General features: G+C 36.4%; 1 protein-coding gene across 4 annotated transcripts; it reads right to left on the reverse strand.

The window, feature by feature from the left end:
* Positions 1–94: 94 nt before the first annotated feature.
* Rop (Syntaxin-binding protein Rop) lies at positions 95–21083 on the reverse strand. Of its 4 annotated transcripts, none has more exons than XM_022084529.2 (12): positions 20897–21083; positions 18925–19065; positions 17943–18098; positions 13471–13574; positions 11632–11780; positions 7243–7458; positions 6888–6989; positions 6386–6593; positions 5337–5585; positions 3744–3931; positions 2218–2372; positions 95–1260 (listed from the first exon to the last, which is right to left on the reverse strand). In XM_022084529.2, exons 1-12 carry the CDS (start codon positions 20922–20924, stop codon positions 1196–1198), a joined length of 1761 nt encoding a protein of 586 aa, XP_021940221.1. In that variant the 5' UTR covers positions 20925–21083; the 3' UTR covers positions 95–1195. The 4 variants fall into 4 exon arrangements, with proteins under 4 accessions (XP_021940221.1, XP_021940220.1, XP_021940222.1 ...); XM_022084528.2 differs by lacking the exon at positions 13471–13574 and adding an exon at positions 16795–16898 and having other exon boundaries at positions 20897–21079; XM_022084530.2 differs by lacking the exons at positions 13471–13574; positions 20897–21083 and adding exons at positions 16795–16898; positions 19736–19840.
* Between the last annotated feature and the right edge of the window lie 452 nt (positions 21084–21535).

Raw genomic sequence — 21535 nt, forward strand, 5'->3', positions numbered from 1 at the left:
TTTAAGTTCAAACAGACCTGCTACATAATAGACATACTTACGCAGATTTTCAAACTAAGGGATACATGTAGGATTCTTAATTATTTAACAGTCATTAGCAACAACATAAATTCACATTTATTTTTATCTTCAAATTTAATTAATATTGACATATGACAAAGATAATCATTTTCATGTCACTCTTTTACAAAGTTTACTCTTCAATTAGTGATCTTAATGTGCAGTGTGCTGGAGGAACCTTGCCAAAAAATATCTGACAACATGAGAAGTCAGTTACAGATTGATACATGTCTGGTCTATGAAAACTACAATGTAAAATTCCATACAGACTATAAGCACGTCAATTTCAATTTCCAGCCCTTAAAAGTTACATATTAGTATATACTAAATCTTCACTGCCACCCCACACACACACACACTAACAAAAACAAGTTCCAATACAAACATTCTTGATTTACATAAAAACGAAAGATAGACACTGCATAACTTTATTTCCATAAGCAAAATAAATCTAAGCTTTTAATAATTAAAATATTATTTTTTTCACAATGGGTAACATAATTTAAAGAATAGCAATACAAACATTCCACTCATACAAGCACTAAACCCAAGGTCTCTCTCACTGACAGGTGAGTTTCAATTTGGCTGACCTATACATACCACTTATCACACTTGAAAGCACTTAGAAATGCTACCAAAAATTTTAAGTTTTAGCTGTAACAATTCTGAAGTTCCAAAATCATACTATTTTTATACAATCTATTAATCAGTGTGAATTTTAGATTTACACTCTTTATAACTCATTTATATATAACATATATATATAAATCTTTATACACATGGCATATATTGTAGTGGGATTTCACACATAAATATCATTCAGCATACTCATTAAACAAGCAAGGTTGCTATACTGGTGTTCCAAACAAAAAATCATAAACATGTTATATTAAGACAACAGTGTTTATTTCTCAATGTCAGGAACACATAATCACAAAATCTTTGGAATACCAAGAATACTTAACATGGCAGAATACTGGGCTTAATCTTTCTGTCATGCTGGGCAAAAACAGAAATGCTCACTTCCTATTTTCGGCACTTTCCATTTGACCTTAAGTGTATGTCTCTTCATTCATACATGAACAGTCCCTCAGGAAAAGAGTGTTAGGCCATACTGTTTAGTAACACAATATACTTATTGGTTACTTAACTTTTGTAGATTGCTCAGGAAGTCTTCTGGTGTAAGAATATGTGATGAACCTGAAACACCAACAAAATGTTTTGAAGTATACATACCACTTAATAATATACCAGAACTTTGGAAAGCAAGAGTCCTTAAGAATCTAACAGTCTCTTTATTGATCAAGAATGTCTCTGTCCTTTACATAACCCAGAGGTCAATGCCATTTTCACAAGAACAAACCACTGGACCCTATCCCAACCCAGATGAATACATTTTATATCCTTACTACTTTGTTAAGATTTATTTTAATATTATCTCATTTACATCCAGATACTACAAGTGACTTCTTCCCCTCAGGTTCTCTGACTACAAGTCTGTCTCAAGTTCTCATCTTTCTCATGCATGCTGCAAGCCCCATCCTTCTAATAATATTTAGTAAAGAATAAACATCCAGCGATCAGAGAAAAGGATTTGTAAAAAGGAGGCCTCTTTGCAAAGTTTCAGCATCACATGATTTACCTAAGGTTTTTACACTCCTGCAGACCACAGAATAACAAACTCTAATCTAAACAAACAAAATCACTAAACAATTAACATGAGTAATTTCTGATGTTCTTGGTTTAAAGTCTTGTCAGACTTTGTGTAGGGCTCTAAAAATACATTTCACTACTCACCATGGGCTAATTAAGTGAACCAGTGTTGGAGTAAAATTTCTGACTCAGTCCAAAATTTAGACATTAATACATTTAATATTTCCTAAATTTAATAAATAAATTATGTGTTATCATGTGTAAGGTGCATACATCAAATGAAAGAATATATTAGTTTTGTTCTTTGATTATAATTATTTTAATTACGTTTGTAGATATCATCTATAAAATACTTTTGTATGAAGCATACAGCTAGAAAATAGGTGGATATATTTTGTTAACTTAATGGAAGATTTAAGTGGTATTTCTAGAGCCCTGGCTTTGGTCTGTGTTTAAGTCTCAAAATCTAAAAATGATTTAAAGTATGTACCAGATGAGACTCACCACAAATAACTTCCCAGTTCTTTGCAGCTTGAGTCACCTCATAAGCACAGCGGATCTCTGAAAAACACACTCCGCCAACCACAAACACAATTAGACGAGGAACATTCTTCACAGTTTGCTGTCCTTTATCCTTGTGCCAGTGGCCATACCGTGCACTGCATACATAAAAATTATTATTCTTATTAATGGTGCCTCATCAAGATGTATTTTTTAAGATATGTATAAGTGGTTATCCAGTATGTGGGCTGCATAAAACACATCAAGAGGTCATGGGTTGAGAACCCCCGTTCTATATCATTATCATCGTTTTCGTTACTCCTGTGAACCATTTTGTAGATCTAGAACATGATTTGCTGACCAAATGACTGACTGACAGACATTTAATAATTAAATGGCATACATAAATTGAGCAATGGAATTTTTGTCATAATATTAACGTACTCTCTCCTTTCCACATTCTAGAATTTAAAATTTGTACACATCTTTTGTAATACTGTGTCACTCTATGCAATTTACAAATAAACGCATGGAGGGATGCACACAAAACACAAAAACAGAAATTAAACCTGATACTGAAAAATCAGCCAAGCCAAAGTACTGTTAAATATCTCACATATAACTGATTTCATTAGATAAAATTATTAAATGGTATGTGAACTAAATATATTGTAACAGTAGGCCTAATTTAGTGTCATTTTTAATAAATGACCATAAAGTTTCAATAAACTGCAATCATGTACACCTGTGCAGCTATAAATCTTCAAGGGTGAAGTGACCCCAGGTCTCTAAAAAGGGCAATAACCACTGCTATAGAACCAATTAAACACATCTCATACAGTTACAGTAAAATTACAATTTTTATATATTAATGCAAGACATTTGAAATATTCCAGACCAATTAAACCATTTGAAATGAGAATAAATAAATGAACTGTTGATGATACCTGTAAAACCCAACAACAACAATAATGATAAAAACTGATTTTACAACGATCTGTACTTAATCAAAACTAAGGTGAATGGTTTTGTGGTGAATATCAGAATTAGTGGCCTCACCATTCTATTAGCAAGACAGACATCTCATGTAGATAACCACTGGTCTTTGTCTGAATAAAATGAAATATTTTTATAATCACCTAATTTTACATAGTATTTCAGGTGTTCAAAGATAGAAAAATTAAAAATTAAATCCGTGGCATAACAGCTCCAGAGAGCCGAAGCCAACTAGCTTGACTGCTGGTCTCACGTTCACATGCCTAAGTAGAGGTGAACGATGATCCAACCAGATATAGGGTGACGTGTGGTCAGCACGACGAACCCCCAGCCACTGCTAGCTTTCTTGACCGGGTTCAAAGATAGAATGTGTAGGAAATTAGACAAATATACATGATAACCTGAAGCAATACTGTTACTCCCAAAATTGTAGATACTCACATGTATAACATGAACAACTTTATCAATTCTGTTAGTAAACAAGTTAATTGAAATGGGTTAAGCTTCACATGGGCATTTTTATCTTTGTTTACCTTGTAGGTGCATGATAGCCAGATGATGCAGCACGACCAGCAAGGAAGGGAAAGTGCTTCAACTCAAGCTTGTCCTCAATACATTCTTCCATGATGTCCTTGATGACAGGAGTCCAGCGAGACATCTGGTAAGTCTGTTCTGTGATACGTTCCTTGCGCGTTCCATGATAAATCTTTTTGCGATTACCCTGGAAGCAATTTGCCATTAATGACACAATGAAGATAGCCATCCTGGAGTTGATTTCCCTTAATGTGTTACACGAATAATGATTTCTCATTCACAAGAACAAGTATTAATCACTGAAACACTGACCAAGTATGTTTTCTCTGATATTTATGTTCTCACCCAGAAAATTATCATCATCAGTACAGACCGAAAGCTTTTGTGTCCCATTCAATTCCATTTCCTCTTTGTTTTCTTGGATCTTCCTTATAGCATATTCCAAAGAAAAGTTGCAAAAACAAGGTTGATAAAGCATGCCAGGCCATTCTGTATAGGAAATGCATCAGACAAACATTTGCCTGTACAGACTTTACTGTAGGTTTCATTTAAACTCACTTTAATTAGCCTAACTAGTTTCTTTGGTACATTGAATGCAGAAAGGGGGAGGAGGTGTTCAGTTCTATGTGTCGGAGGTTCGCTTGGCCCATGCCCCTGAAAAAGGGTGTACTCAAACACATCAGAGTACAATTTAAAATAAAACCCTTTATTGTCCTAAAACAAATTATCATACATACACATTACCAGGGGTCATTGATAAAACTATCACAAACAAAGAAACTCTCAAACAAAACATATAAGTACAATAAAAGCCCCACGACACGGCTCACTCTCAGCAATACTCAATTTGTCTCCCCGGCCTTGACGACCCCGAGGGTCCAAGAATAACTCGGAAACACAGTGGTTGCCCCGTCCACCAACAAAACAAATCCAATACCAATCTGGACGTGCAACTACAACGTGAAAACACATACAAACCAATGTTGCCTCGAAGGGAGTGCCCAAATCAGTCCCCCCTCCTAAACCAGCTTAACCTCCCCACACGCATGCGCACCCCTTTCGAAGTTTCGCCGTCACAACCTCAGAGCCGGATGTAGTCGGCTCAATAGGATTTCTTAAAATCTATAAATATCTAATGTGCAACCATATCATACTGTTTTTCTCCAGTATCTGGCAAATGCAGAATATCTGATCACTAGTGAATCATTTACATTAAAATCCACATGAAGTTTCATCTATTCATGGCATTAACCTTGACAGAAGAATGTTGAATAAAAGTATATAGTTAATAACAGCGACAATCCTTGATAATTACTACAATCACTAAATCAATTCCTGCCACTGATACTGCATCATGCAATATAGGAATCATATTGAAACGAAAGATACCAATTTAATTATGACAACTTTTAGTCTAGACTCCCTCACACTGAATCAAATTCACTCACTAGTGCCAGAGATAACACATGCAAATGGATGGACATTTATAAGATTCTGCATTTTTCACTCATTTTATCCAGATCATGCAAAGAACATAAGGCATACCTGCATAATACTACATTAAAGAGCAAAGGTAACTAATGTCTGCTTACATCAACAACAACGTTCAGTCCCAGATTAGCCATGTTGATAATGGTCTGCTTGTCTTGTGGTGAAATCTGTGCATGCTGGACCAGTTTTGTGAGATTTTCATCACTGATGCCATTCTTCGAGATAATGTACAGTGCGATTATGCGCATCTTATCTGTTGCTGATACAGCCTGGTCCAGCAAGATTGGCACAATGTTTCGCATATGATCTTTGATTCTTTCCCCCTCTGCATCTGTACCCATTGCCAAGTCCTGTATTACAACCACAATGATACACTCAATCAACACAATTAAAAACAAAGTTAACTATCTGAGGGCAATCATCATAACAGTTACTGTCATAATCTCACACATGCAATTCTTATTTTTGATGTATTATGTTCCTAAATTTTTAACTGCAACAGAAACTGATTTATGGACCAACCTCTTCTTGGAATCATGGACTCTCAGCAGTTACAATACTTTCCAGCTGAATGGCATACAAGTGCAAAAATATTGAGATTAACACAAATCAAGCCACTTGGTAGCTACACATGATAGGGGCTTATATTATTTGTCACAAAGTGACTAAGATATAAGAAAAATTGCTAAATATTCTCTGGATTGCCAGCTGTGTTTACTTCATTTTAAAATGTTGACTGGTTCAGGAATTAATATCTCAGTAAAACACTACATTTCTTGAAAAAATTCCAGGAGCCAAAATTGAGGTAGACCTCCATGTAGTAAGTCCTCAATATTAAAAGGCACAACCTCCAAATTACAATGCTGACCTTACAGACTTCATGCAAAAAACACGCTATTACAAATTTAGATTTAGAGACTGAAACATTCATTCAACAAACATAAAAATATATTATTGCAAGGAGAAACTGTTAACCCACCTTAACAGAATGGAGGATAAGAATTTTAAAGCATGCTCATCATTACAAAACAAATTTAAGAACATATAAAAACAATTAAAAAGATGACAAGAAAGTTGAAACAATATTGAACTTATGAAGAACAAAGGAATAAGATTTTTGTATCTAAGAACACAAATTTGTAAGTCGCACCTGCTCAACTTTGCACAGTTTGTCCACATAACCCTGATATGCCTTCATACAATCTTCAGCTAAGTGGAGATGAGTTGAGTATTTGCTCAACTCTTTCTGATACTGTGGCATCTTCTTAATCATTTGTGACAAATCACGCATTGATTGCTTGTCTCCTTGCGGCATACGCTTTGACTCAATGAATTTTTTCAGATTCTTTGTTACACTCCTGTACAGAAAGATAATAATCATCATTAACATAATGCAAGAAAATCATTACAAACATGCTATTAAACAAGCACTCAGATTCCACAATTAGTTTGCTGAGATTATGTCTACATATTTCATATCCAATGTCATCATTTATTATCTGGAACAAAATGGTAATCCAGCCCACTTGGCACTCCCATTAAATGTGGATATGTACAATCACCTTAATCTTTGAAAAGGTCAAAATAGTCATGTATGACATCTGGATTCTTAAGCTATAACAACATAACAAATAACACATGTGCACACTTACTGTGACACTACTGCAATATGCTGGTGTCTGAGTTCAACCCATAACTCATCATTCTCATCTAGAAGCACCTCTTTCTCTGGTGCACCAGCTGTAGCTTCATACCTAGATAACATGCAATCACCGCGCTTCTTGTATTGTACAGCAGAAGACATTCATCATAAATTTCAAAAACAGCTGGCAGCAGCACTCAGCTTAACAACTGTCATTTATATAAGTAGATTGCAGACTAGTCTTTCAGAAAAGTGGGCTGTAGTCATACTGTTTTAGCCAACTTAGCACTTTTAAATTTCTATCCATGAAGCAGAAGAAAGCAAAATCAGAAAAAAGAGAAACAATAGAGGCTCTTCATACTTACTTGTATACATCATTCTCAATAGGCAACAAGTCATAAGCCATTGCTTGTAGTGTTAGCTCGTGAAGCAATGGTGAGACACAATCAAAACCTCTGTCCAAAATAATCAACTGTGATCGAGCTTTCTCTGGGCCCTCACCCATCGTAGGTTCATCAGCTTTATACGCATCCAACTTCTGCTGCACCAACTGTGCCAATTCTACATTTTTATCAAAATCACTGCAAAAAAAACAAATATTTCTTTCCAAACTGTTGTTAGTAAAGCTGATTTGAAACACAACTTAGTGAATCATTAAAGGGAAAGGAAATGTTTATAATTTTAGCTGATTATCCTAAAATTTACATGCTGTTCATTGATGGCGCTTCGGCTCATGGTAGGGTCACCCAAGCCGGACAGGTCTAAGGAGATGCGCTAGACTAAGAGTGATACCCTGGTCCTCCAGGTTGGGGGTTGGGTGTAGGGCTAACAACCTTTCACCTTTAAAAAAAATATGTGTTACGAAAAAATCAACCAAGCCTCGGATCAGGACGGACTCTTTGGCACGACCACGGCAATTGAAAAAGGACATGAGATTTGGTACCTGGAACATTAGGAGCCTCTATAGGGCTGGGGCACTGAAATCAGTGTGTAGGGAATTAGGGAATTATAAGTTAGACTTAGTGGCAGTGCAGGAAGTGCGATGGGAGGGGGAGGGCACGATCCCAGTGGACAATTTTACATTTTTCTATGGAAAGGGGAATGACAATCATCAGCTAGGGACGGGTTTTTTTGTTCATAGCAGAATTAGGGCAGCAGTTAAGAGAGTAGAATTTGTTAGTGACAGGTTGTCTTACGTAATTTTGGAAGGACGTTGGTGCGACATCATTGTCCTTAATGTTCATGCCCCAACTGAAGACAAAAGCGATGATATCAAGGATAGCTTTTATGAAGAATTGGAATCAGTATTTGATACATTTGGCAAGTATCACATGAAAATTCTGCTAGGAGATTTCAATGCAAAAATTGGGAGGGAGGATGTCTTCAAACCCACAATAGGCAGCGAGAGTCTCCATGCACTTAGTAATGATAATGGCGTCAGAGCAGTGACCTTCGCTACGTCAAAAGATTTAATTGTAAAAAGTACAAAATTTCCACACCGTGATGTTCATAAATACACTTGGACTTCCCCAGATGGCAGAACACACAATCAAATAGATCATGTTTTAGTAGATAAGAGAAGGCAGACAAATGTAATTGATGTGAGATCATTCAGAGGAGCAGATTGCGACACTGATCATTATCTGGTGGTAGCAAAAGTGAGGGAGCGGCTTTCAGTAAGTAGACGAACTAAACAAAATTTTGACACAGAAAGATTTGATTTGAAAAAATTAAGTGAGGGAGAGGCAAAGGAACAATATCAAGTTGAAATTTCGAATAGGTTTCAAATTTTAGAGACAAATGAGGATAATGAAAGTGTGGACATCAACAGGGAGTGGGAAAATGTCAGAAACTGCATCAAAATTTCAGCAAAAGAGAAACTAGGATACTACAGGAGAAAGCAAAATAAACCGTGGTTTGATGAAGAATGTTCAAAATTAATAGATCGAAGGAAGCAAACAAAATTTCAATGGTTGCAGAACCCAAACAAAACAAATGCGGATAATCTATGTAACGTGAGACGTGAGGCTAGTAGAACCTTTAGGACTAAGAAAAGGGAATACCTGAAGGGCAAAATTGCTGAACTTGAGACAAATAATAAGGAAAAAAACATCAGAGACCTGTACAGAGGCATTAATAACTTTAAGAAAGGATATCAACCCCAGACTAATTTGGTAAAGGATGATAGTGGCAATTTGCTTGCAGATCCAATAAAAATTGTGAATAGGTGGAAAAATTTCTTTAGCGAGCTCTTAAATGTTCATAATACTGGTGATATTAGACAGATTAAAATGCATACAGCTGAACTGTTGGTGCCAGAACCTAGCTTAGATGAAGTGGAACTAGCCATTGGGAAGTTGAAAAGTTATAAATCTCCAGGAATTGATCAGATTCCGGCCGAATTAATTAAAGCAGGTGGCAAAGGGTTGCATATGAGGATCCATAAGCTTATTCAGTTAATTTGGGATAAGGAAGAGATGCCACATCAATGGAAGGAATCCATAATTATTCCTATTTATAAGAAGGGGGACAAGACTGAGTGTGGTAATTACCGAGGAATATCGCTGCTATCAACCTCATACAAAATTCTATCCAACATTCTTTTGGCAAGATTAACCCCATATGCGAATGAAACTATTGGGGATCATCAGTGTGGGTTCAGACGAAACAGATCAACGATTGATCAGATCTTTTGCATTCGTCAGATACTAGAGAAAAAATGGGAGTTCGGTGGGACTGTACATCAGTTATTTATAGATTTCAAAAAAGCCTATGACTCTGTGAAGAGAGAAGTGCTATATAATATTCTTATTGAATTTGGTATACCAAAGAAGCTAGTGGGTCTAATAAAAATGTGCTTAAATGAAACCTGCAGCAAAATTCGAGTAGGTAAATATGTATCTGAGACATTCCTCATCAAGAACGGTCTAAAACAAGGAGATGCTTTGTCTCCCTTGCTCTTTAACTTTGCGCTAGAATACGCCATCAGGAAGGTCCAAGGTAGGCAGGAGGGTTTGCAATTGAACGGGACACATCAGCTATTGGCATATGCTGATGATGTTAATTTATTGGGGGACGATATAAATACAATAAAGAGGAACGCAGAAGTTTTACTAGAGGCTGGTAGACAAGTGGGGCTGGAAGTAAATTCAGAAAAAACTAAGTACATGTTAGTATCTCGTCATCAGAAGACAGGCGGGCAAAATTATCTTAGGGTAGCTAATAAATCCTTTGAAAGGGTTACAAAGTTCAAATATTTGGGAACAACAATAACAAATCAAAATGATACTTGTGAGGAAGTTAGGAGGAGACTAAATTCCGGAAATGCTTGCTACTTCTCAGTCCAAAATATTTTGTCTTCCCGTCTGATTTCTAAGAACCTGAAAATTAAAGTATACAAAACAATAATCTTGCCTGTTGTTTTGTATGGGTGCGAAACATGGTCTCTCACTCAGAGGGAGGAACACAGATTGCAGGTGTTTGAGAATCGGGTGTTGAGGAGGATATTTGGGCCTAAGAGGGAAGACGATGGGGCGTGGAGAAAACTGCACAATGACGAGCTTAAAAATCTGTACTGCTCCCCCAGTATTGTGAGGGTGATTAAGTCGAGAAGAGTGAGATGGGCGGGACATGTAGCGCGCATGGATGGGACAAGAGGTGTGCACCGGGTACTGGTTGGGAAACCTGAAGGGAAGAGACCGCTGGGGAGACCTAGACGTAGATGGGAGGATAATCTCAGGCGGGATCTATCCGAGATAGGAGTTGAAGGAAACTGGATTTTGTTGGCCCAGGACAGGGTCCGGTGGAGGGCTTTGGTTAATTCGGTGATGAACCTTCGGGTTCGGTAAGCCATCTAGTTAGTTAGTTAGTTAGTTCATTGATGGCTGTCTTCTGGGTTGTAGTGCTGTGTAGTCAGAGATCCTTGCTGCCTCCATTATCACGACCTGATGATACCAGACTACATGGTGCTACAACTCAGAAGACAGCCATCTTTGTACTCACTGTCATGAGAACCTCAAATCCTGCATATGTTATCCATTATTCAGCAAAATACATATTGGTGCTTCAAGTATAAATTCTGATAAATATGAGGAAAATGTGAAGAACTACCATATTTTCTGTTATATCATCCTAAGAACTTTAATTTTCTACACTTCATCAAACATTCTTTCTCATCCATATTTTCTCCTCCTTAACACTCTGGAAGGGACAAAAGGGCACATAATAATTACACAAAAGTGAGTCTGTAGACTTGTTGTTAATGCAGTTTACTAACATTTACAGTGAACATAAGCTAATTAACTTCAAAACTAAATAGATTTCCCTTAAAACAGCTTTTAAAATTTTCCATTGCATATTCTGTAAACAAGGGGGGACTTGGTGGTCCCAGGGCAAGACACTAGAAAATTCCAGATTTGATCCCTGATCAAATCTGAATGTACATCTTTCTGCTCTGATAAAAGAACTTTAGGAATGTGAAGAATACTAGTGCCCCCATCATTGTCTGGAGTCTACATTAACCTGTAGATCCCTTCTACAGACCACTGTTATCATGATCACCCTATCATTGGTAGTAATATAGTCAACACTACTGATGTTCCCACTTCTATAATAGATTGTGTGTTCGTGTCTAAGTGCACAGAGATCAGATCATCATAAACACACTTAGATGCCAACCAACAATATTCTGTAACTGTTAATTTTCTGAGGGCAAGCAGAAGCAGAAACTGACTTGTTCAACCCTGTCAACTTACCTGCGATATCTTACAGAAGGGTATTCCCCAAGTGTAGCACACAGTGTAGCTATCTGTTCAGCCATGCGTTCCATGTTAGCAGTACGATTGCCACTTAACATTGGATTGTAGAAGTACTGGAATGTATTGGGTGAGTCCAGCGAGAAAACCTGCCAATGAAAACATAACAGTACCGTCAATACGCAGTTCACGCTAAACTTTAAAGTCTGTGCAAGGTGTGATACTTTTTATTTAGAACGGATTTTAATAAGTGTTGGTAGTATCTAAATATGACATCAATCAGGTGTTATTTTGATAATTTCAATATGTTCAATAATGAAATGCTAAAACACTTTCTAAGATATTTATTAATTATTAAGTTTTATCTGAGATACTAAATATATTAGTTTAATAAGTATGTCACAAGTAAACAAAATGCAAAGCAGCAATAACAATAAAATGTTCTAAGCATGGTTCCTTAAAAGAGACGCAAGCTTAAAGCAGGAATAAAAATGTATATGCAACAAATTAAAGCCAAAAAAAAAACTACTGCTGTACAAAAGCAAACTTCTTAAACTTTATCATTCAGTATGTATTACTTAATACTTTCATGGCAAATGAATATTATAACATTTATCATTCCATGCTATTTTAGACATCTTTCCATTAGTCTTTCATAACACAGATCTGTTTCAGTCTCAAATATTACTTCAGAACAGTAACATCTGAAATCTTTGCCGCATCAATGAAATTCACTACATCGTGATGGTGTCAGATAAGTTGATTTAAATGTACTCTATATTCTACATCTTGGTACATTAAACACAGCATGAAATATTTAGTGTTCTGTTGACTTACATGCAGCAAAGGGTGAATCTAGACTTCTAGGCCATAGTACATAAAAGGAATAAATTAACCCCGAAATATGATTTTGAAAAATATGTGTCTAAAGTAATACAAGAAAATCGCTGAAAATAAAACTGTTATTACACAAACATGCCAACGGAAAACAAAATTGTTACTGGCATATATTCAAAAGATGCATATGTAGCTATGTAAGTAAAGCCGATACAATGATTTAACAGACAATCTCTGTAGATGTACTAGATGTGGCAAGCAACTTTTTAGGTAATAATAAATGTTGCAGTAGATTCACACACTACACAAAACATAAAAATGCTTTCTTAGTGCCAAATTTATTAAAATACAAATAAAATAGCACTTTATGAAACCATGCAACTTGCCAACTAACCTGTATACTGAATGAACAATGTATGTTTCCATGAAATTACGTAAGTGTAGGAATTTTAAGTGTACTGATAAATAATTCCCTGATAACAGAATCTAACGCCCCACTTAAGGGTACCTACACCTTGTCATGCTGGTGAGGCTTGAGTACCTCAGTGGCGGTAGCATAGCTACTGGTAGGGCCTCCTTAGCCAGATTGGTCAAGGGGAAGAGGTCAGACTAAGACAGGTACCCTGGTCCTCCAGGTTGGGGGTTAGTCGCAAGGCTAACAACCTTGCACCGTAAAAAGGAAGATGTTTCGAAACCTCAATCAAAGCCTCGGACTAAATAGGACCGAATGGAAGAGAATTGAGGAGGCCATGGACCGAATAAGGACCAGAGAGCCATAGAAGAAGAACAGAATCTAACGGTTCAATACAAAGGCCTGCCAATGGCCACAGTCACTGACCTAAGTGACAGAACATATATTTTAATACAGTGGCTCTGAGCTGATATATATAAACACATACATATACGTTATCCATTGCTCATGCTTCATGCACTGTAACTACCACAAATTCATACTTCTGGAGAAAGAAGACATATAGTTTACCCATATATGAGATAACAAACCTGACATTCATATGGTAAGAATGCTATGTTGATCTCTTTCAGTGTCTTAATCTTTCTAGCTGCATTTGATTTACACAATTCATTGAACAGTTCCTCAGGGCACACTGTTAAAATAGATATTTATGTCCTTAGAATACAAAATACCTGAGTCTTTAAGAGTTAAGGGCATGTGTTACTTAAGTAGTGGAGTAAATTCTTGGTTCCTGAGCCTGGAACTGAGACAGTGTTTAGGACACAACCATACAAATAAAACTCCATGTGAACAAACCCCCAAATCTGGAAATCCTTGTTTCCTATGGATCAGCATTTCATATTATTCACTTCTCATTATAGGAGATTTAATATGGGGTCATGACATGAAATCTGAGACTGAAACAGACCACTCTTAAACGACTTGATTACATGATAAATTTTGTATTTGCAACGTATGTTCCAACATGATGGATTCCAACAACACTCCCCACAGCTTCTACAATTTTATTTTTGGTGTACTTTTCAAAGATGTATCTTCATTTTCTTCTTAACCAAATCCACATAAATATTCTGTTAAAGATAGGCACAGCAATAAACTCATAGCCTTTCAAAGCCATCATAAAACCTATTATATTTACTAGGATAATTTAATAATACACTTTAACTGTATTTAGTACAAAAGTGTTGCTACAGAGACCATGATCCTTTATAACTTGTTTAATTATTAGTTCCTGCAAAAGTTAAAATTCAATAATTATTCCACCAAAAACCACTTGAAACCACACTACACACAGATCAATGACTCTCCCTGAACCATGAGGCAGCACACAGAACATAAACACATAAAGGCACAATGAGCAGTGGAATGTCAGACGCCTCAGCTAAAAGCCCACATTCAGCTTTAATGCATTCGTGAAGTAACCAGTTTCTTTAAATTTACAATATTCTGCATTCATATTTTTAGCTAATGAATGAAATTTACTTAATTTTTTTTATCTTTTAAGTAATACCTTGACAGGTAAACAGTTTTTCATGATTTCTCCATCTGACTTCCTAACAAGCAGAGCATCTTGCTGTTATATTATTTTCCAGACACACGTCTATGACAGCATCTGTCTGCTCCCTACTAGTCCTTTGTAGAACAAAAATCTGTTTTAGCCTAAATTCCTTAATAGCAAGGGATGATAAACTCATTAGTATCATGTCTGCACATTAATCCTTTCAAGTTTTCTCCCCTCTCCCACATTTTTTATTCAATAAACATTCTCTAATGGGTCACCTCTCCATCTTCATTCATTTCATTTCCTGCCATCAGCAATGCCAACATGGCAGCCATGCCATTGCAAGGTGGAAATAATATTCATACTACTTACTGCAAGGTAAAGAAACTTTATGCGATAGAAAACTTAAAACACAGAACATGTGTTAGTGTAAATTATGTATACAATGTAAAACTACTACATGGTAACCATGCAAAATTTGCATTTAGCTTTTGTTTTGAAGGCAATAATTAATGGAACTAGGCAGATAAAATTCTGTACGGAGATACATCACAAACTTACCTACAAATTCTGTACAAAATATTTAGCTGTATGTTAAAACTTTGATACGACACATAATACATTTAATGTCCCGCGCCGTAGCCGCGCAGTCTGAGGCATCATGCTTCAGACCGGCGATACGGAATGCGCGCTGGTTCGAGTCTCGGGGGAGAAGAAATTTTCTCATGAGATTTTCGACCAGTGTATGGGACCGGTGCCAACCCAGCATCGTGAGGAAATTGGGGAGCTACAATGAGTAGCGTAATCCGGTCAGGAAAGCTAGCAATGGCTGGGGGTTCGTCGTGCTGACCACACGTCACCCTATATCTGGTTGGATGATCATTCACCTCTGCTTAGGCATGTGAACGTGAGGCCAGCAGTCAAGCTAGTCGGCTTTGGCTCTCTGGAGCTGTTACGCCACGGATTTAATTTTAATTTAATTAATACATTTAATATACTGGAAGTCTGTCTAGTGGAAAGAATGCACATACATGGATAATTATTTTGGTAATTGTTAATTTACACTGCCTGATAACCTCACAATATGAACGAAGCATTTTAAGGAAAGCAAACGACTAAAGTTCTTCCCACAAGTACTGCATATTATTAGCAGTACCCAAATGGCACATTCCCTTACTTACAACCAACGGCAAATTAAAATGACAGGTGCACAGTGAACAGAGCGTGGGGAAAAGTGACGGACAGGAAAACCAAGAGTTAACTGCAGTTTAACCTGATTTCATGTCCACAGTCGGAGCTTTAAATTAACATCAATATGAAATTTTGAATTGTTTGAGATGAAGGGCACAACTATTTAGTCACTAGAACAAAATGAAGATTTGAAAAAAGATAACTTGTAAAATAATTTCCACTTTGGTAAAATAGAACAACACAAATGAGAACTTGTGGACTGACATAAACCTGCAGACCACCAGTTAAACCCTAGTTTACCTCTCACGTTGTTGCAAAATTATTCCACCCTTATTTTGGCAGTCTTCTATTTAGTTCCATTCCCATATTTCTCTTTATTCATTCATTAACTTTTATTATGTACGTGCCACGGCTTAACACACCATCTGGCTGGTTGTGTGTTGCAGTAATATACCACTAAACTATTAACTAGTAATAGTAGTAAAGCTGTCCCACTATATGCCATGTAGGCGCTTGGGGGGAGTGAAGGTATAGCTCCTACTCATTCTTGACCTCAGCACTAGATGGGGGTGAGTGGTCAGCATCACGCCCCGGCTGTGCTTTACCCCTGGGAAAGGACCCCGGTATCCATTGGAGAGGAGGCTGGGTGGGCCCCAGAGCCGATCTGGACGCAGAGGCTAGGGGAGAAATCCTCTGCCTCCGTCGGGGATCGAACTTTGGAGTTAAAATCCAGCTGGCAGCCCCATTGTATAGAGATTTAAATTCCCTCTTTCTGTATGATACAGGTTAAAATCTGTTCATAAAACTGAACTTAGATTTGAATATATAATATTATCATCATCCTCTAACATAAATATAAAGTTATCATCTGTACCATTACAGAATTTAATTTATTATTAAAAAGTGTCACTATTCAAAATAGTAATTTTTGTTGGACTAGATTTTCTTTGCATCTGTTGGAGTCCATTAAGTGAGGAATCTGGCATTCCATAATTCAGGATAAAAGTGTAATTTTGCAACTATGAAGTAAGAGTGATGAATTACACGAGCCCAAGAAGGAATACAGAGCCAGTGTTAGCTGGATCATGGTGTTATATTCCCTTCCATAAGAGGCAGCAGCAAGGCATAACAACTCACAAATTAAGACAGACTCTTTTACCTGCTCCTCGTATGCTATAAAGGCAATGTTAATTTCCTTCACAGTTTTAAGATACTTGGCAGCAGTAGATCGGCACAGCTGGTTAAATACCTCACCAGGACATGCTGCAAAAATAAAATACTTTAAACAATGCATGCCAGTCTAGATGGTTTTGTGTGGATTCATAAATGCGAGGCATCCATGAAAATTACATAAATGCTGCTTCCCCAAGAACATGACATTATGACAACTGATCAGGTAGCAATTCATCATTCAACTGGAGAATCAAAATAAACTACAAAAAACAGGATTTGGTACTTACAAATGCTATACTGTTATTAAACATTAAGCAAGATCTGAAAGTAGAAACAATAGAAGAATAGTTGGTCACACAAGAACACAGTGGTATGACAAGAGGCTTCCTTTTAAAGCTCCAGAAATGAAGATACTGAATAAACAGCATGGGGAGACCAAGTGAAAGAACATACACAAAAGATAGTAAGAGAAGACAACACAGATCAGAAAATGATAAAGATTCATCTTGGAGGAAATAAAAATAGAATATGAAGAGTATATTCCACTGTTCAAATAACAAAACTAACCACTGGTTATTACTGGTTTCTTGGCTTAACAAAACTGTTAACCACATACCCTATGTATATGTGACTTTGACTTGTACACATGTTCAATAAAAATTACAGTTGGAACATACTGAACTCAGAACATGGAAGTAGCTGTGGTCTGTTTCAAAGTATTATCCCATCACTTGCCACGTGAGGTTGGGAATTTGGGGATTTTATAAAATCTTTACTCAAATTAACTGGTTCAACATCCAGGGATTCATCTTGGTAAATTATTACACCATCATAAAATTTTGTTTTCATCTGATACATATCACAAATTTAACAGAAGAAATACTAAAGCCTAGCAACATAATTTCAAGTACAAGATAATTTTTATGCACATGTTTTCTCCAATTATATTTCTACATAACGCCACAAAGATTCATGACAGTTTAATAATAAACAATATCAATAAATGCAATATCAACAAAGATTTCTTTTCAATTAGTCCAGAGGCAGTCCATTCTTCCATTTACCCATCCATTCATCCATCCACTTACCCTTCCAGCCAACCAAGAAACATGTTATTAACGATGTGAACCCTACCTTCTGTAAAGTAAACGTGGGCTGCCCTGTACATACAATGATTAGAGTTGGGAAAATCAGCCATGAGTGCCTTAACTGAGCTGTCACATGGAGTGATGAGGTAGACTGCTTCCATTGTTGACAGAGGTTCTCTTTTTTTGTGGATGTCTTCAACAACTATACACACACAAACAATAACAAAAGTCTGTGTATGAAAATGCCACCAATTTTGTTAAAAGGAGAAAAAATGTTTCCAATTATACTAAACATGCTCAGACTCTTTGCCAACCCACTGCCCCCTACCCTTTTACATCTTTCCTTCCCCTCTTTCAGTGACAGCTGATGCTAAGAGTTATTGTGTCCACTGTATTACAGGATATTCCTACATGTGCCACACCCAGACACAGGATACACATTAAGATATGTCGCTGTACCTTTCATATTTATCTCATTTTTGTCTTACTCTTGAGTTCCTTAGTTTTCCCCTGTTAATTATCATTCCCCCATTGCTCCACACACATGCATCACAGCCCTATGAGATGTGTGATAGCCCTAACTTCTGTCCTAAGTTAGAGGCTTCATCTCTGACCTGGCAATTCAATGGTCTCTCAATAAAAGTAGTTTAGTTATATTATTAAAATGAATATGGTGTGAGATTAGATTCACTTAGGTTGGTGCCCATTAGGAGTCTCTAGAGAAGATGATCATGAATCCCCTGGTTCCATAACAGACAGGAACTTTGACTGCTAAGTGACTGTTAGCTTGTCAGGAAGGACTCTACTCCATAGCATAAGTTATTTAACCCTTTAAAGCTTAGGTGAATTATATGCACCACCTGCTTTAAAACCAGTAACTGCACATTTTGTATTTATGGGTCTTGTTTGATTCTCGGTGTAAGTAGTTATTATTTCCTTACATGGCTGTTTTCTTTACAGTATAGACTAAATTCTTAAACATTATTTAGGTGTGTGTCAGCTTCAAAGGGTTAAAATGAGCTACTTACTGGTGATGCCCTCTGCTGAAATATCATGCATCTTGCAACAGGCTGATACCATCCTCATTGCCAGCTGATCCACCACCAATACACGCCATTCCATGCCTTGTCCTGGCTTTCTCTTATTTTTTATTGCCTCATTCATTATCTCTATTTAAAAAAACACAATGTTATGTTATAAGAAGAAAACACACTAGAATATGAAAAGTTTTTAAAGGAGATATTAGTTTTAGCAATATTTACTCATCCAGCCTTTAATGTCTGATTAACCCATCAGTGGTTTGGTCAGTATAACAATGTCACAGATTCTGATAAACCCCACTTGAATTTTCACTGTGTGCATGACTCTAACATGTTTGCATGACCATGTTCTGAAATCCACAATATTTGCCTGAATATGAGGGTGAACTTTTTGTCTCACTAGATATGTTGACTGCACCGACTTTCAATACTGTCTGGTGTATTATTAGAAGCTACTAACAATAATGTTGGGAACAGTTCAAATTTGACCCAGAATTTTCTTTATTTCTCAAAAACAAATATGCGGATTAGTGCCATTCTTTCACATTAATTTCAAGGACTTGTGGCATCCATAATAAAAGATTGTCACCTCTAAAACTGAGGGAAAATGGTGATTCTTGCATGTCTTAGAAAGATGGTGCACAGAATGCTCAAGATATGGCATCACCTAATTTTTCAGTAACTTAATAATCAAACACAAATGTAATTTAATTTTATAGTACATGTCCAATGCATGTGAAATCCTTGGTGGACTTCTGGATGTAATTATCAGTATTTCATTCAGATATCAGGTTCGTACCTCTGAGTCATACGTCATTTCTCCAACAATGCGTCATCACTGATATTTATTTACCTTCGTGGGCTGGAGACAGACTATGTACTATTTATTTATTGATCATCACGGTAACGTCCGAATGACGTCATTTCTCAAAATCTGGCGGGTTGCCAACCGCTGCCCCTGACATAATATCGATCTGATGTAGGCGTCATGTAACCCGCATCCCGACATCGGCAAATTCAAGATAATCGTAAAATAATCAAACTAATTGGCGCTGCATGTCCAAAACAAAAATAATATGAACATAAATATGATTCGCTTATTAATTAATTCAAACACAATTGAAATGACATGCGAGATGACTACGACAAACCGTAGCAGTATGTATGTAACTGGATTTATGTCGACTGCTTTCCAGAAATGGGTGTCTAAAAAGTATTTTCAATTCAGGTTTTGTAAAACACTTTCAATATTAACTGAAAATGAATACATTAACATTTCTTCAAAACCTCCAAGTGTTACCTGAAATTTTCTAGTTGTGAAAATGTTCATTATTAAATATCAAATTAAACTTTCAATGTAAAAGTGTCCGAGCCTACCATCTTTATGAATGGGTGAAAATATGATTTCATTTGACATAGTGACAAACGTGAACGAAAATTTGCATATACATGCACAAGTATCTTACACCTGACGAACATGAACTCCAACGTGACTTAGCACACGAACAAAACTGTGGAATATATTATTTATTTGTTGAAACGAGGGTAATGCATTGCCATTCAATAACCATATACCTCCTTTTACATAGTACGCTTACAACAAATCAATACATTACTCACACCATAGCAACCAAAACAGTTACGATTGAAAGACTTGCAATACTGAACATCGTTATTAGTTATGTGCCTCTCGTTCTCTTTCATTTTGCACAGTTTATTGCCATAAATTAATTTTGTCACCTAGGGATTGATTTTATAATGTGTAACCAATGATTTCTATACACTATAGTCAACACAGACCAACGCCTCCACTTGTGTAATTTTATGAACTAAATAAGTTAATGTATATCAAGAACTTTCCAAATCGGTATAATCAAGAATTTCTTGTGATTTTGCTGCAGCTACCGCGAGTAAAAAGAACAAGCGACAAAAATTATTAATAAATAATCAAGGAACTTACTCTGCCCAACTAATGCTTTCAGCGCCATTTTGATACACTGTCACTTACAAACTGAATGTTTCCAGTCCTGTATTATAGAAACTTCATGTTAACCAACCTGACGGGCCAACATGCTTGTGACGTCGCCCGAACATATACCGCGAAATCCAAATCTGTTTTGTTTATCAATTTGAATAAATACGATTAAAGGATTAAAAATGTTTCAGAAAGTGAGAATACCAACAGTTCTAACAGTATTTTAACATTCCATTCTAAATTAGTGTTTTAAGGTTGGATAAGCCTTCACATCCTGCAGTTTCTTAGGTAACACAACAATGCACGTTCATATAAAAGCTGACCAGTCGGTCCATATTTACACATTGTTGATATGGATATTACACATCTTCGTAACGCTGTTTATGCCGAATGATCCTTACGTATAGACGTATTTACGTCAAAACTTCACAATTTAGATATGTCTAAAACAAAGGGTCTCAATTATTAATGGTTAAAGTAATTTGCAGTGTAACTTTTAATACAAAAAATTGAGTAATAATGCAATAAATATTCTTGTAACTATTCTTCCTTCATGCAAATAAAACCATTTAACCTTTCTTGGCCATGTATCATTGCTTATAGTCCAGCTGCAACAGTATATCA

Source organism: Zootermopsis nevadensis, unplaced genomic scaffold, assembly GCF_977971745.1.
Source record: "Zootermopsis nevadensis isolate Lab colony 2312 unplaced genomic scaffold, Znev_1.0 Znev_ptg000002l, whole genome shotgun sequence".
NCBI lineage: Eukaryota > Metazoa > Arthropoda > Insecta > Blattodea > Termopsidae > Zootermopsis > Zootermopsis nevadensis.

Bases quoted from the DNA above. Each gene is read 5' to 3' on its own strand.
- Rop (XM_022084529.2), bottom strand. From the start codon at position 20,924: ATGGCGCTGAAAGCATTAGTTGGGCAGA. The intron at 11,781-13,470 runs GTTTGTTATCTC...TTTCATTGGCAG, and splicing joins TCTTACCATATGAATGTCAG to GTTTTCTCGCTGGACTCACC. The intron at 5,586-6,385 runs GTGCGACTTACA...GTTGTAATACAG, and splicing joins AACTGTGCAAAGTTGAGCAG to GACTTGGCAATGGGTACAGA.